This window comes from Typopeltis vanoorti, chromosome 12, assembly GCF_054136105.1.
Source record: "Typopeltis vanoorti isolate ZY-2024b chromosome 12, IOZ_Tvanoo_1.0, whole genome shotgun sequence".
Lineage (NCBI taxonomy): Eukaryota > Metazoa > Arthropoda > Arachnida > Uropygi > Thelyphonidae > Typopeltis > Typopeltis vanoorti.
Genome location: NC_143560.1, coordinates 113535278 through 113551256, shown reverse-complemented (window position 1 = coordinate 113551256; position 15979 = coordinate 113535278). Strand labels below are relative to the sequence as shown.

Below are 15979 nucleotides of genomic sequence, written 5' to 3'. Positions count from 1 at the left end.
TAGAAGGTTATAACAATTGGAGAAATGTAAGTACAACTTTACATAGACATGAGACTAGTTTAACTCACATGAAAAATTTCTTAAAATGGAAGGAACGTGATAAAAATTTTAAAAAAAAAAAAAAAAAAACTACTATTGATTTCCAGACTCAAAGCATGTATGAAATGGAAAAGAAACAATGGTCGAGTGTTTTAGAAGGTTGAAATTATAAAATTCCTTGGTAGTCGAAATTTAGCTTTTCGCAGATCATCTGATAAATTATATGAAAGGAATAACGGCAATTTTTTAAAATTAGTCGAACTGTTTGCTATGTTTGATCCCGTTATGGAAACAATAGGGTACACTATTTGAGTAATGACAGTCAAAATGAAATATCGGAAACTTTAAGTAATGCAATCAGGGATACAATTTTATTATCAATTCGCAAATCTAAATATTATTCCATAATTTTAGACTGCACACCTGATGCAAGTAAAACAGAACAAATGACCATTATTGTTCGCTTTGTTTCCTGTGACAATGGAATTGTCAAGATCAGAGAAAACCTTTTAGGTTTTGCAGATATATCAGATTCCACAGGACGTGGTTTATGTGCAACAATAATGGAACAACCGGAAAAATGGAACATTCCCATTGAAGACATGTGAGGTCAAGGGTATGAAAAAGAAAAAATATGAGCTCCAAAATTTGCTTTCGAACCAAAATCCTTGAGCTTTTTACATGCCATATGCTGCTCATACTCTAAATTTAATCATTAACGATGCAGCCAAAGTGAATGCAGATACAATTAGTTCCTTTGCAATTATTCAAGAAATATAAAATTTCTTTTCATTCTCTTACAAACGTTGGGCAATCCTTTTAAAGTTCGTAAAAAATTTAACATCGAAACAACCATCAGAAATGCGATGGGAAAGTAAAATTAATGCAATCCGCCCTCTACGATATCAGTTAGGAGAAATTTATGATGCACTTTTTGAAATTCTAAATAATGAAAATTTTAATAAAGAAACTCAGCATGAAGCACAAACATTATGTGCTAAAATAAAGGACTACAAATTTATTTGCTCTCTTATAACTTGGCCTGATTTACTTAACAGAATAAACCCTGTGAGTAAAATGCTTCAAGACAAAAATATGAACATTCAACTTGCTTTAGAATTTATCGAAAACTTAAAAATATTCTTACAAGAGTATCGATCAGATACAAATTTTAAAGAAGTTCTAAAAATGGCAAAATAACTGAGTGAAGAGGTGGATGGAGAACAAGAATTTGAAACTGGTACAGAAGTTCGACGACGAAAGAAGACATGACAATTAGACTACAATCATCATGACAACGCCACAATCTCCAGAAGATAAATTTAGAGTGAATGTGTTTTATACACTTCTAGACGTTGCAATGTGTTCGTTAATAGAACGTTTTGAACAACTAAAAACATATTATGATAATTTCAATTTCTTGTATAGATTACTACAAATTAATAACGAAGATTTATGAAAAAATTGTGACGATTTAGAGATTCTCTTGAAGGACGGTGACAATAAAGACGTAAATGCAATAGAACTATATGACAAGTTATGTGCTTTCCAGGATATTTTTTGGAAGGATAATTTAAATATTCAAAAGCCCTTTCGATATTCTTAATTTTATTGTGTCCAATAACTTATCTTTCCCTAACTTTTCAATTGCTTTAAGAATACTATTAACCTTAACTGTTAGTGCAGCGAACGGTTTCCTTTTCCAAATTGAAAATTGATTAAAAACTACTTAAGAACAAGTATGTCACAAAAAAGGCTTGTTAGTTTGGCGCTAATGGAAATGATATATGTGTGGAATTAGACGTTAAGACCATTATTTCTAATTTTGTGAATAGGAAATCAAAAACCTTAAAATTTTAATTAAAAAAATTTCAAGTATATTTATTTAATTTAATTTATTTTCTGTTATTCTGTAAAGACGTTTTTTGAATACTTATATTAAATGTTCTAATTATTTCTGAATTATTTTCTTATTTTTTCATCTATCTTCAGTGTCTTTTATTTTCCTAAAAGATAGTTCCACTTATAAACATTATTAAACGTTTTTTACAAGTTACTAAGAATTTAGTAACTTGTAAAATGCAAGAATTTTTTAAACTTTAGTTCAAATAAATTTTAACTTTAATTAAAATTCATTTTAATTTTGTTACTGATTCGGATCGGTGAGAAGGCTATAATCCCTGTATCATTATATCAAACGATCAAACCAACATAAATAATTTAAATTTTTATTATCGTAAAAGAACCACACACTCCCGGATCGTTACAGGGGCGCTTAGATAGAAATTGCATGCAGGTGGCAAAAACCCTAGCGCCGATTCTGGTTGCCGACCTTCGATAGTAGATGGCACTCAAAGAAGAAGCAGTACCTTACTACCCATGTTGGATTAAGGATAAATCCCAAAATCCTTAACCCACTCATGGTACAAACATTCTCTTGGTCTGTAATCTTTCATGGGCAGAATTCATTTATGCATGCATATGCGCGCGCACACACACACACACACACGCACACCGCAATCAGAATTTTCTATCTGCATGTTGTTTTTGGTATTCCGATTCAATTCTGAAGCAATTTCATATTGAAACATTTATTGTTCATTCCACTTTAAATTTTCATTTTTTATATAAATAAGCCTTAATTCTCCAACAGTGTAGCAAGGCTGTTCAAGAGAAGAACCAGGCATATTCCATATGACTTTCATTGAAATCCCAATTGTCCTTTTCTGTTTATATGAAAGTCCGAATTAGTTGCAAGCAAATTATCAGTATATCCAGAACTGATTTTCAAAGGGCTAAAGCAGGAAACTTTCATTGTATCCAAATGACAGTTATGCCTTTTGATCTCTTGCCATAGCTATTGTCCATAACTTTTGTCTCACTGTTAGTCCACCTCTTTTGCACTTGGTCAATTTCTCATCATCAAATTCCTGATATGTACCCTCAAGGGGGTGTACACGATATGATAGTACTATGTGAAAAAGTTACATCATTACTAACTTCCTATCTACAATTTTCCTCCGAATCAGTCTGTTACTTGTCAAGACTCCAACATTATCAGATTTTATATTTCTGTCGTCTAATGCACTTTGTACCGTATTAATCCACCTATATCTTGGTCTTCCTCTGGGTCGTTTTCCTGCCATTCTGGCAGGGAACACTTGTTTTGCTAATCTTTCCTCACCCATTCTGTTTAAGTGACCATACCACCTGAAATTAGCTCTGCTAATGCATTCCTGGATGCTGACAATGTCAAGTTATTTCTAATATCCTCGTTTTTAATATGATATTGCCATTGATGCCATCTATTCATGACTCTAATCTTTCTCAGGACTCTCATATCTGCAGTCTCTAGTCTTTGGTCAAATGTTTTACTTCTGACCCAGCTCTCAGATCCATAAGTTAAAACTGGTTTGAACACTGTCTTGTATACTAATTTAGTGTTCCAACTAATTTCTTTCTTATTCCATATGAATTTATTCAATTGACTTCCTGCCATACCAGCGTTGTTGATTCTGTTGTCTATTTCCATATTTAATTTACCATTTTCACTAAAAATTGTGCCTAAGTAACTGAAATGTTTTACATGTTCCACAGGTTCCCTGTTCACAACACAGTTGACATTTTAAACAATTCTACCTATTTTCATTGTCTTTGTCTTTTTTAATGCTGACCTTCATACCATATCTATTACAACAGTCATTCAGTTTAGTCAGGGAATCTTGCAAACTTGTAGCGGATTTTTTTAGAAGTATAACATTGTCTGCATAAAGCAAAGAGCTGACATTAACATCTCCAATTCTGATATGATGTTTAATACCACTTTAATTCAAAATGTGATCCATATAGATAACGAATAACAGAGGGGTTAATGTACATCCTTATCTCACACCAGATTTAACATTAAATCATCTTCCTGTACTTCAATTTTAACTGCTGACTTACAACTGAAATAAAGACTAAGTATTGCTTGATATAATGCCCCATTGACACCATATAACTGTAGCATATTAAATAGCTTCTCTCTTGGCACCTTGTCATATGCCTTTTCCAAATCGACAGAACTTAAATACAGATCTTTGTTATATTCCTATGCTTTCTCAATTTTTTGTCGTAAAGTGAAGATCTGATCTTCACTTTACGACAAAGTGAAGTGAAGATCAGATCTTAAAGTGAAGGCCTGAATCCAGTTTGTTCTTCACCAAGCTTTTCTTCCACAATTCTCAACCATTTCTCAAGTATAATTGCATAGATCTTGCCAGGAACACTCATTAGGGAAATACCTTTGTAATTCTCACATTCAGTTTTATTTCCCTTTTTATAGATGGGTAGTATTAGAGCTCTACTTCAATCATCAGAAATTCGCCTCTCTATCCAGGCTTTCTGAACTATACAGTACAGCCACTGTAAGACTTTTATACCACCATACTTCAGCATTTCTGGTTGAATATTATCTACTACTACTGCCTTTCCACATTTCAAGCCTTTGATGACTTTTTCTACTTCAAGTATGGATTTGTATTCCTGACTGTATGCCTGTTGAGTGTTTTTTACCACTGTGCTATCACTGCTTGTTTCATTTAGCAATTTTTCGAAGTAATTACTCCATACTTCAAGGATATCTCTTTCTCCCGTTTTCATGTGACCTTTATCATCTCTAACTCCTTTTACAGCACTCTTTCCTCCATGTCTAAGCTTCTTCAACAACCTCCAGAATATCTTACTACCTTCTTGATATTTATTTTCTATGTTCTTGCCAAAGTCCTCCCATGACTTTTGTTTAGCTAGTTTTACAGTGTTTCGCTCCCTTACATTTGTCTCTGTATTCTCTAAGAGCAAAAACTGACTTCTTTGTCAGGAACTTTTGATATGCTTTCTTCTTTTCCTTCACTGCCTCTTTAACTTCCTGTATCCACCATGGAGTTCTGATTTTTCTATCCTTGCAGATACCTCACCAAATGCCTCTCTGGCTGAATCAATCAGAGTTTTCTTCAAGGCTTGCCACTGAATCTCCAAGGTTTGGTTCCTGTTCTCAAACTCTTTCATTTTTTCTTCAATAATCTTTGTGTATTTTAGTCTACAGTTCACATCTGAGAGCTGCTCGACATGTTTCTTACATGTTATTCTTTTTAATATGAAATTCAATTTTATCTTGTTCAAGACTAAATAGTAATCACTTCCAATTTCAAATCCTCTGTACACTCTGGTGTCCTGTACTAGGGAGAAACCATCACTATCAGCAATAACATAGTCAATGAGACCTTTCTTATTTCTTGCTTCTTCTCTCCATGTGAATTTGTGCACATTTTTATGTTGGAACATGGTGTTAATAATAACAAATCCATGTCCTAAGCAGAAATCCAACAGGTATTTGCCATTATTATTAGCTTTGCTCTTTTCTCCAAATTTTCCCAAAATATTTTTGTATGTCTGACAATCATTTCTTACATTGATATTTAGATCTCCAACAAGGACCAACTTTTCCTTTTTCATTGTGTCAGTTGCGTTTTCTAAAGCATCAAAAAATTCCACCACTTCTACCTTAGTAAAACCTTCTGTGGGACCATAGGCACAAATAAGTCTCATCATCCAATTCCCCATTCTGATATTTGCCCACATCACTCTACTAGAGACTGCCTGCTATTTAAGAAGATTAGCCTCGTATTTTGTGTTGAATACTATGGCTACTCCTTCTTTTCCTTGATTGTCATTTCCTGAATATAACATTTTGTATTTATTGCTCAGTAAGATCTCACCAGTTTTTGTCTTTTTTTTTTGTTTCAGTCACCCCTATAATGTCGATCTGGTACTTATCTAATTCCTCAGCTAGCTGCATTTCTTTTCCATTCAGGCTTATTATGCTGATAGTACTGATCTTTAACTCTGGTGATGTTGAGTTGGGGTGTGTTTTCAGATTTGTTCCAGTAGCTGACTTTTTGCTGTTCGCCCTGGTTCCCTGGTGAAAACAACAGGAGCCTTGTTTAACTGGGCGACGCCCCAGCCAGCATGAAATTTTGTCATGGTGTGTCATTATTTTGATTTTGGTTTAAGCCAATAAGAATACAATTTGGTCGGCTAAATCCCAAATTGCCAGCCCTTCCTCGTTCGTTCAGTATCCAGATAGATACCCAATAGGGTGCACTACGAGAAGGTGAGGATTGGACATTAGGTCAGAAGCCCTGGTCGGTTCTCCGCATTCCTTTAGAGGCTATCTGGAGGTCTCCTCTCAGGTATATAGCTTTGACTCTTAAGCACCCCTTCATTATTCAACAGAAAAAGCGAATTTTCTAGATCAGTGCTTCCCAAACTTATGGATGTAAAGGTCCCTTTGGAAAAATTAAAATATTTCAATGCCCTCATCGGAAAAAAAAATCGTAATACAGACATACATATAAATATTATTATAATATTTATTGTATTTATATTCAATACAAAACATACACAGTGAATATTGCAAAAAAAATTTTATCAGCAACTTATCCATCTCAGGGTTAAATTTTTAACGTAGAATTTATAGTACTGATGCATGTGATCTGTGCTATCAGCGCATTCGCCCTGCACCTGAAGCAAATGAAACTTATATGAATAAGCAAATATTTATTCATATAAGTGAATATGAATATATTCACTTATATGAATATATTCATATAAGTGAATATATGAATATATATTCACTTATATGAATATATATTCATATTTGTGGAGGGGGGGGGGAATATATATTCCCCCCCCTCCACAAAACTAACGGTCTCCAAGGGGACTGTGTCCCACAGTTTGGGAAAAGCTGTTCTAGATGATCTCCTACCATTTCAAACATGCAACATTCAATACCTCCTTTATTTTTCACCAGAAAGAAATCACAATCTTGTCCAAACTAGATACTAAAGTATTCTCATTCCAATGCCATTTCACCAGTTGTACTGAATGTTGGTATTCCAGAGTTTACTCCCATTCTGTTTTCCCTGGTTATTCTCTCCTGTCCCAGTGGTATCTTTCCTGCAGCTTGGAAATAGCTCATATTTGATATGTTCCCATGAAAGATGAAAAATCTTTGCCATTTAATTACCATTCAATTTCACTCATATATTGGCAATTCTTTCTAAAATAATGGAGAAAACCATTAACACTGAATTTCTAAGCTACATTGAAGTCTGTTTACTGATAACTGTTCGCTTGATAATTGCTGGTAACTGATCTTGTCTGACACTGCATGGTATGCTGTGCCAGGCCAGATATCATAGTATTGACACTAATCTTTGTTGAAATTTATTGAAAATTTAAATAAATTATTAAGTTTTCAACAAATTAATTTACCTCCCATCTTGGTGCTGTTTATACTGTGTCATACTGTTATTATGAAATGATAAATGATTGCTATATGATTCTGTTAATCAGCAGGAGATCTTCTTGCTTATGTTACCAACCCATCTTTTGGATAAAAGCTGTGGTAAAGTTTGATAAATTTGAAGGGGTTGCTCTTGATATATCTAAGGCATTAAATGAAGTTTGTCACAAAAGCCTATTAAGTAAGTCTCACATCACATGGTCTGTTTTCTGACTTCTTGGATAAAGGATTAAACCAAGAATATAATTTCTTGGCATCTTTAATTTATAGTGTTAGTATCTTATTAACAGCAACTTGTGGTTTGAAGCATGCTTACAGACCACAAGTTTCATATATTTGTTTCATATGTGTATAGTAACCCATTATGTGGATTGAGAATATTCTGCTTGGTGGCTAGAGTTGGAGATTGCTAGTGACCTAAAATCTGCATTCCTCTTATAGGCAAACTGGTTAGCCTTTGGCATCTTGAAACAATTATCCTTCCGTGGTCAACACAGTTTTTCCATGAAAAACTGTGAAGAATAAAATGCGTTATTTTAATTAGTGGTAATTTCATAGACAGCTTGCATTTAGTGAGATAGATATATTGATAATATCAAAATATTATTAGTGTGCATAGTGACTTGGTTGATTTATAGCAAAGTATTGACAGCAAAGAAGCAGAGTCAGTTAACTTTTAAAAAAATTGCTGGAACATGTATTGCATGATGACATTTATTAGAGGCCTTCTTTAGGTTATTTGTATATTCAAATACAGTTTAAAATACTTTTTTTAAATTTGTTTTCAAAATTATGAATTTTTTTTGGTCTGCAGTTGTCTCTGGATAAAGATCCAAAATTGTTGGGACATCTAGGTCTTGATGACAAAATACCAATTACTGTAAAATCAGCATCTAGCATATCAGCATCTCTTGTAACTTCCCAGGTATTATTTATAAAGTAGATTATTGTTTTTGTGAAATAGTTGAATCATTATTTCTTAATAGTTGTGTATATATAAATATCTTGATAAAGTAGAACCATGCCAGTATAATATTTTTTATTTTATGTATTTTTTTCTTTTTAAAATTTTTTGCTATAGTGCCTGTATCTTCTTCTTCAAGTGTCATCCCCTAGTAGGAGGTTGGCAGCCATCTCACAGAACTTTTTTTCTTTCTTTTGCTGCTCTGGAACATTTATGGTAATTAAAGCCAGTCCAGTCCTTAATGTCTTCAAACCACATTCTCCTGGGTCTATCTCTTCCCCCTTTTTCCATCAGTTTCCCTTCTAATACAGGTATCCCTTGCTTAACGTGGATTTGATTATCGTGCCAAAATTAATTACAGCAATCCCTTGATATACGTGGCAAGAGTTTCAATTAACACGTCTTTAAATTTACCATGCAAAATCATGCTCGCACCACAAGGCTGCTAGCCTCATGGTCATCCAAATTCTCTTAATGATCTGTGAGAATGTGAAAGTTTTATTTTTCCCACCAAATACAACATCATTGTTACAACCTATGGACATGGGAGTCATTGCAACTTTCAAAGTGCCTATTTTCTTAAAAAGACATTCTCAAAGGCAGTTGAAACAACAACGTGTGAAAATCATAAAAATCACGCCACGAGGCTGAGTGCCAGCCAGTTACTTCGCTGCTAGCATTAAGAGTGGGTGCATTACAAGCTCCAGTTGTTCTGTTGTACGTATTTACAAATTACGTTCTTTGTAAATTTTACAGCCCATTGATCATGTCATCCTAACCTGGTCATCCTTTGCTAGCTGTGAATTTTGAATTATCTTCTTTATATTTAGTCTCTTTAAGTCTTGAAAACAGGCTTTGGCCATGATATTATAGGCGCTAATTGGAATTCTCTTTTGATTGCAATCTTCCAGCCAAATAATCAACAGATCTTCCACTTCAACCATTATAGCACTCCGGTTACGCGTGCATTGCATACTTGCAAATGTAGATGCCACTTTACCTTAGATACAAAACTTGATATAATTAAAAGATTTAAATGTGTTGAAAGTAAAAGTAAGATGGGATGCGAATTTGGTTTTAACGAGTCTACAATATGGACTGTTTTATCCAAAGCTGATAAGCATTGCGAGCAAGGTAAAGTGTCATCTACATTTGCAAGTATGCAATGCACACGTAACCGGAGTGCTATAATGGTTGAAGTGGAAGATCTGTTGATTATTTGGCTGGAAGACTGCAATCAAAAGAGAATTCCAATTAGTGCCTCTAATATCACGGCTCCAGCTCCAAGCCTGTTTTCAAGACTTAAAGAGACTAAATATAAAGAAGACAGTTCAAAATTTGCAGCTAGCAAAGGCTGGCTTGAAAATTTTAAATCTAGAGCTGGACTAAAGAATGTGCAAATAACAGGTGAAGCTGCAAGTGTTAATGAAGATGCTGCATCCACATTTCCTGCTGAGCTGCAGAAAATTATCGAAGAAAATGATTACGATTACCGCCAAATTTATGTAGATGAAACTAGACTCTATTGGAAAAAAAATGCCTTCTAGAACTTTTATATCAAAAAAAGAAGCAGCGCAGCCTGGCTATAAAGTATCAAAAGATTGCTTAACTGTTATGCTTGGCAGGAATGCTAATGGAGATTTTTAATTGAAGCTGCTGCTTGTCTATTGAACTCAGAACCCAAGGGCTTTAAAAGGATGTAACAAAAACTCTTTACCTGTAATTTGACGGGTGAATCAGAAGGCTTGGGTTAACCAAAGCCTATTCGAAGATTGGTTTAAGTCTTATTTTTGCCTGGCAATTGAAACTTATTGCAAAAGAAATAAGTTAGCTTTCAAAGCTCTTTTGTTTTTGGACAATGCACCTGGTCACCCAAATTCTCTTATGATTTGTGTGAGAATGTGAAAGTTTTATTTTTCCCACCAAATACGACATCATTGCTACAACCCATGGACATGGCCATCATTGCAACTTTCAAAGCCTGTTTTCTTAAAAAGACATTCTCAAAGGCAGTAGAAACAACAACGGGAGAAAATACGATTACGCTCCACGATTTTTGGAAAAAATTTAACATTAAACATGCAATAGAACATTTGTGACTTGTGGGAGCAAGTGTCTTCTAGTTGTGAAAGTTGTTTGGAAAAAACCTTCTGCCTGAATGCGCTGATGACTTAGGTTGTTTTCAAAATCCTGTGAACAACATGGTCAAAGAAATCATTGCAATTGGTGACAACCTCGGTTTTGATGGTGTTGATGCAGAAGATGTTAAAGAATTATTGGATTAAAATTCAAAAGATTTCAGTGACAACGATCTTCTTGAAATTGAACAACACACATATGCAGACAGCGAACAAATGGAATGCGAAGATGAGGTCCAAAGGAAATAACAGTCGAAGAACTGGATGGAATATTTCTCAGTTTAGAATTGCTTAAGCAGCAAGTAATGGATATGGATTCAGATGTTAATCGAAGAATGCTTGTTTGCTAAGGTCTGGAGAGTCATTTTGCTTGTTATCGTAGAATTTATGCCGATAAGAAAAAAACTAAAATTGTTCAAACGACTCTTTATAACTTCTTTTGATTAAAAAAAATTGCAGTAACTAATGTAGGTACAAGTATTTATTAAACATTTACTTTACATTCATTTTTTATTTCCTAAAAGAGTACCATATAAAACGAACTATTAGCACAGTAATCGATCAGGGATGAATTGTACTTTTTACTATTAATTATTAGATTTGATTAATGTGATTTTGATATATGCAGTGACATCGAGGGATTAATTAACCACATTAATCGAGAGATACCTGTATTAATTTCTGAATGCCTTCTTGTCTAATTAGATGTCCAAAATATTTAAGTTTTCTTTCTTTAATTATTTTCATTAATGTTCTTTTCATTTTTGCTTTGTTTAAAACATCTTTGTTTTTCATTTTCTCTGTCAAAACATTCTTCTGATGGTCCACATTTGGAAAGCTTTTAATTTTTTCTCTGCTTCTTTATTTAGAGTCCAAGTTTCACTGTTGTAGAGAAGGCGTGACCAGATATAGCATTTTATTAATCTTTTTCTTGTGTCCATATTAATGTCTCTGGATGTTAGAACAGTTTTCATATCAATAAAGGCTTTTCTTGCTATCTCTATTCTTCTTTTTATTTCTTTAAGGGAATTTCCTTTATCTGTAAACATTTGTCTCAATATAAAAGACTGAACCTGTTCAATTTTCTTTTTGTTAACAGTTATGTTTAGTTTCTTATTTATTTGTTCTTTTGTTGATATAATTAGCATATGCACTCTCTAGCCAAAAGGCTGCGGGTTCGAATCCCATCCTGGGCATAGATGTTTGTGATTGTCTGTGGAAATACTGGTGGTGGTTGTTGGCAGTAGATGGCATTGGTGTAGTTCTATTCACTTGGTGGATTGAGTGGTGGAGGCAGATTTGTAGAGCAGGTGCCTTCCCTCGATGAGTCTTTGGACTCCCTGGAGGTGTCAAGTAATAATAATAATAATCATGCACTTTGTTTTCTTTTGGTTAATAATTAATCTCGTGTCTAAGCTTCTGTTGTAAATTTCTGTGACTAACTTTTGAAGATCATCTTCAAATTCAGCTATAAGGACTGTGTCATCTGCATACCTGAAGTTGTTGAAGTTCCTATCCCTGCTTTTACACCCTTCAGTTCTGAAATATTTTTAAAAACTTGCCCACTAATATATTATACAGTAAAGGTGATAATACACATCCTTGTCTTACTCCTTTTTTTTATTTCAAAGTTGTCAGAATATGCATTTTTATATCTTATTGAGGCCATTTGATTATATATTTGTAATTATACGTAGATCTTTTCATTTTAACCCATTATTCTGTAGGATATGTATTAATTTCTTGTGATCTATTGAATCGTGTGTAATCAATAAAACAAAGATATGCTTTTCTGGTTATCAAGGCTTCTTTCATATAATGTTTTCAAATTGAAAATTCCTTCTCTTGTACTTTTGTATTTTTGAAAACCTGATTGAGTGTCTTCTATTTCTACTGACAAAGTGCTTTTAATTCTTTCTAGGATTATTCTCAGTAGTAATTTTGTAACATGGTGGCTTGTTAAACTTATTAGTCTATATTCTGAACATTCAAAAATTCTTGGAATTTTGGGAATAGTGACAAAGATGGATTTCCTTAGATCATCAGGGATGTATCCTGTATCATAGATGTTATTAAAAATAACCTTTAGGTCATTAAGTGTGTTTTCATTTATTTTCAGGGCCTGGTGTTTTACCTGTTTTCATTTGACTTAGAGCATATTCTATTTCTTCATATGTAATTGTTCACCATCCATATTTTGTATATCTGGTGTGTCTGTGCGATCAGAGTCAAACAGTTCTTTTTCATATTCTTTCCATTTTTTTTTATGATATCTTGTGTCTCTAGTAGCATTTTTCCATTTTGATCTTTTATACAAGGATCATAGTTGAAATTTTTCTTTTTATTTGTCAGAGCTAGGATTGACTTATGCATTTCTTTACTATTGTGTTTCTTGTCCAATTCCTCTATTTACATTTTTCATTTAGCCACTTGTCTTTAACCTTCCTGCATTCATTTTTTTATAATTTTACTGAGTATTCTATACTGTTGTGTGCTTTTCCTTTTTCGTCTTTCATTCATAAGTTCTAGTATTGATTCAGTCATCCATCATTTATATTGCACTTCTAAAATATGACCACCTGCTGGTCGACTGTTTTCAATTTCCTCTGTGTTACAAAGTATATTGTCTTCTGCTTTGTATCCTACATGATCTAATTTTTTCCTAATTTCTGAGTTAAACACCATTATGTTGTCAGTTATATTCAGAGCTGTCAAGCCTTTCAGTATGATTGTTTTGAGAAATGTTTTTCTACTTTAAAAATTTAGTTTAAATTTTTAAAGTAGACACAACAGGGTTATGGTCTGAACCTATATCAGCACCTGGGTATGTTTTCATGTTGGTTATATTATTTTTGTATCTATTATTTATCATTATGAAATCTATTTGGTTTCTTATAGAGTTGTCTGGGTTTGTCCAAGTATATAGTCTACACTTTGGATGTTGAAAGAAAGTATTCATTATGCATAAGTTGTTTTGAATGCAGAATTGTATCATTCTCTCACCTCTTTAAATTCTTTTGCCTAATCCAAATTTTCCAACAACTGGATTTTCTTCCCCGTCTCCAACTTTTGCATTCAAGTCACCCATTACTATGAGTATCAGATTTGATTTTACATATTCTATAGATTTTTGTAAGTTATTATAAAAATCTATTTCTTCATCATTGTGAGTCATTCTAGGGACATAAACCTGGATAATTATGATGTTAAAAGGCTTTGTAGCTAATTTAATAAGTATTATTCTTTCATTTATGGGCCACAGCCCCATTACAGATTTAAAGATGTCTTTGTTAATCATGAAACCCACTCCATATTCATGCTTCTCTCCACTAGAATATACAATGTAAAGCCATCTTGTTTCACTAATTCCTATCACCTCAACTTTAAGTCTTTTCATTTCCTGTATAAGGTTGTCAAAATTCCCTAGTTTATATAATGTTCTCACATTCCAAGTTCCAATTTTCAAGACTTGGTTTGTTGTTTTCAAACGAGAAATATCGGATGCCAACCTTCCTTTCGGATATAAGTTGACATCATCATTGAGTGCATTTGCATCGCTCGTTTTACTCACAGTTTCAGTGTCTTCTTCCTTGTAACTATTTACAGCTTGGGACGTTGCAGAGGTTCTAACTTCCAAAACATAGTTTGTAATAAGATATCTCCATTTCTCCATGGGCGACTATAGGATAGAGGATAGTAACATGGTGAGGCCCTGATCTCTTCCATGTCTGAAATAGCCAGCTAACTTGGCTCGCTCTGCAAGCTATTGATCTGTATTCAGATTCTTCTGCCTGCCAGTTGTTTCACATTGCCGTTGATTTAGGAATTCTTCCACCAATGATGAAACAGCAGATCTCATTGCAGTCCTAACATCTTTGCCAGAGCCCCTTTAGTCAGCCATTTTTCAAGATTCTCTGTATGCTTTCACGGCTACCATATTGGTCCGATTCACATGAAGTCCCCACCCTGCTTCACCTTACAAAGCAATCCTCTACTTTATGCTGCTTTAACCCACACGTGTGGACACAGGATTGGACATTGGAGGGTCTGTATAGTGTTAAGGTAATGTTTCCATTCGGTGGGACCAGATATCGAGTAATGACTGTACTAGTTTGATTCTTGGTTACTGACTAGAGTCTAGAACTTTTTTGTTTCTCTTTTTTTCAGCTGTTTTCAGGCAGTTCATTAGTTATGTTTGATCTTTAGCATAGGCAAATAAGGTCTCCTGGAAATTTAGATTTTTAATCCTATTTCACAGAAAAAATGATCATAGAACTCTCACTGTTTCCTACAGTGATATCAGGATTTACATGTTGAAAGCAGTTGTCTGTCATATTATTGTCCCCTAAGTCCTGAAATCATCAGTATTTCCAAACTCAACTACCTAATTACTAAAAATGTGGAAACTGGCAATCTGCTAATTTCCAAAGAAGTCAATCAAAGAAATAAAACACATTTAGGATTTATTTTATTATTATTTCTTTTTTTTTTTTTTTTTTTTTTTTTTCTCATAATAATATCCTTTTCCAACCATAAATTGCCAGGCCAATAAAAATATGATCAAGGAAAGTCACAGCTCATAAATTTTAGGAAGATTATGCATTTTGTTATTCTCAAAATTAAGCATTCTATACTTCCCCCCCACAAATTCATAACCGTGCCAACACAAAATTATTTTGTAGTGATTATTTACATTTGTATAATTTGCAGTTATTAAAAAAAATTGTAGTAAACTCATGGCAAAAAATGTAGATCATACAAAATTTAATTTTTCTTTATTTTCTTTTCCTTTCTTTATTCTTTTCTGCCGACCTGTCTGGAGCAGTGACATCTAAATTTTATTCATTTATTTATATATTATTATTATTAATTAATTAATTAATTTATTTTTTAATTATTTTATTATTTTTGTTGTATCATAACCTTCTAATAGCATTATCTTGAATATTTTAAGAGCAGGTGGATTATGTAATTGTTAAGAATAATAAACTGACCACACCAAAGAATACATGCAATATACAGACAAATATATACATTATAACCAGTAATAGTATATCAGTTTTATATGATATTACCATACCTGCACATGTGGAGGTACTGGCTGTCATCATCATGCGATTGAGCTATATGTTGAATGGTTTAGTTGTAAAGTATGCTGCTTTGCCAAAATCATTTTTATAACGTTTAGTGTTCACTAGTATCTTCGAATTGCTTATATAGTCGAATAAGCTATATGTTGATGAAATGACATATGCATGTATTGAGTATTTGTTAGAAAAGATTTGTGCTTGCTTGATGGATAAATGGATGTGGTGTTTTATTGAACTGTTGACCTCTAAAAGGTCCCAGCAGCTAAATAAAAATAGTAGTCTTAACATATTTAATTTATATTACTCATTAAAATATGTTCTTCATTTTCTTGGCATTTAATCATTTTTGAAAGATGTTTGAAAACATTTTTGGATACCTTGAAAGCATCTACCATTCCATTTC

At 33.3% G+C, this 15979-nt stretch overlaps 1 protein-coding gene across 1 annotated transcript in view; it reads left to right on the top strand.

The window, feature by feature from the left end:
• Nucleotides 1-15979, top strand: part of LOC150101143 (ubiquitin carboxyl-terminal hydrolase 24-like) — an 824883-nt gene that overhangs the window by 338968 nt on the left and 469936 nt on the right. The window contains exon 25 of the mRNA XM_090401261.1: nt 8199-8309. Within this exon, the coding sequence (XP_090257387.1) occupies nt 8199-8309 (111 nt within the window). The remainder of the gene's footprint in view (nt 1-8198; nt 8310-15979) is intronic.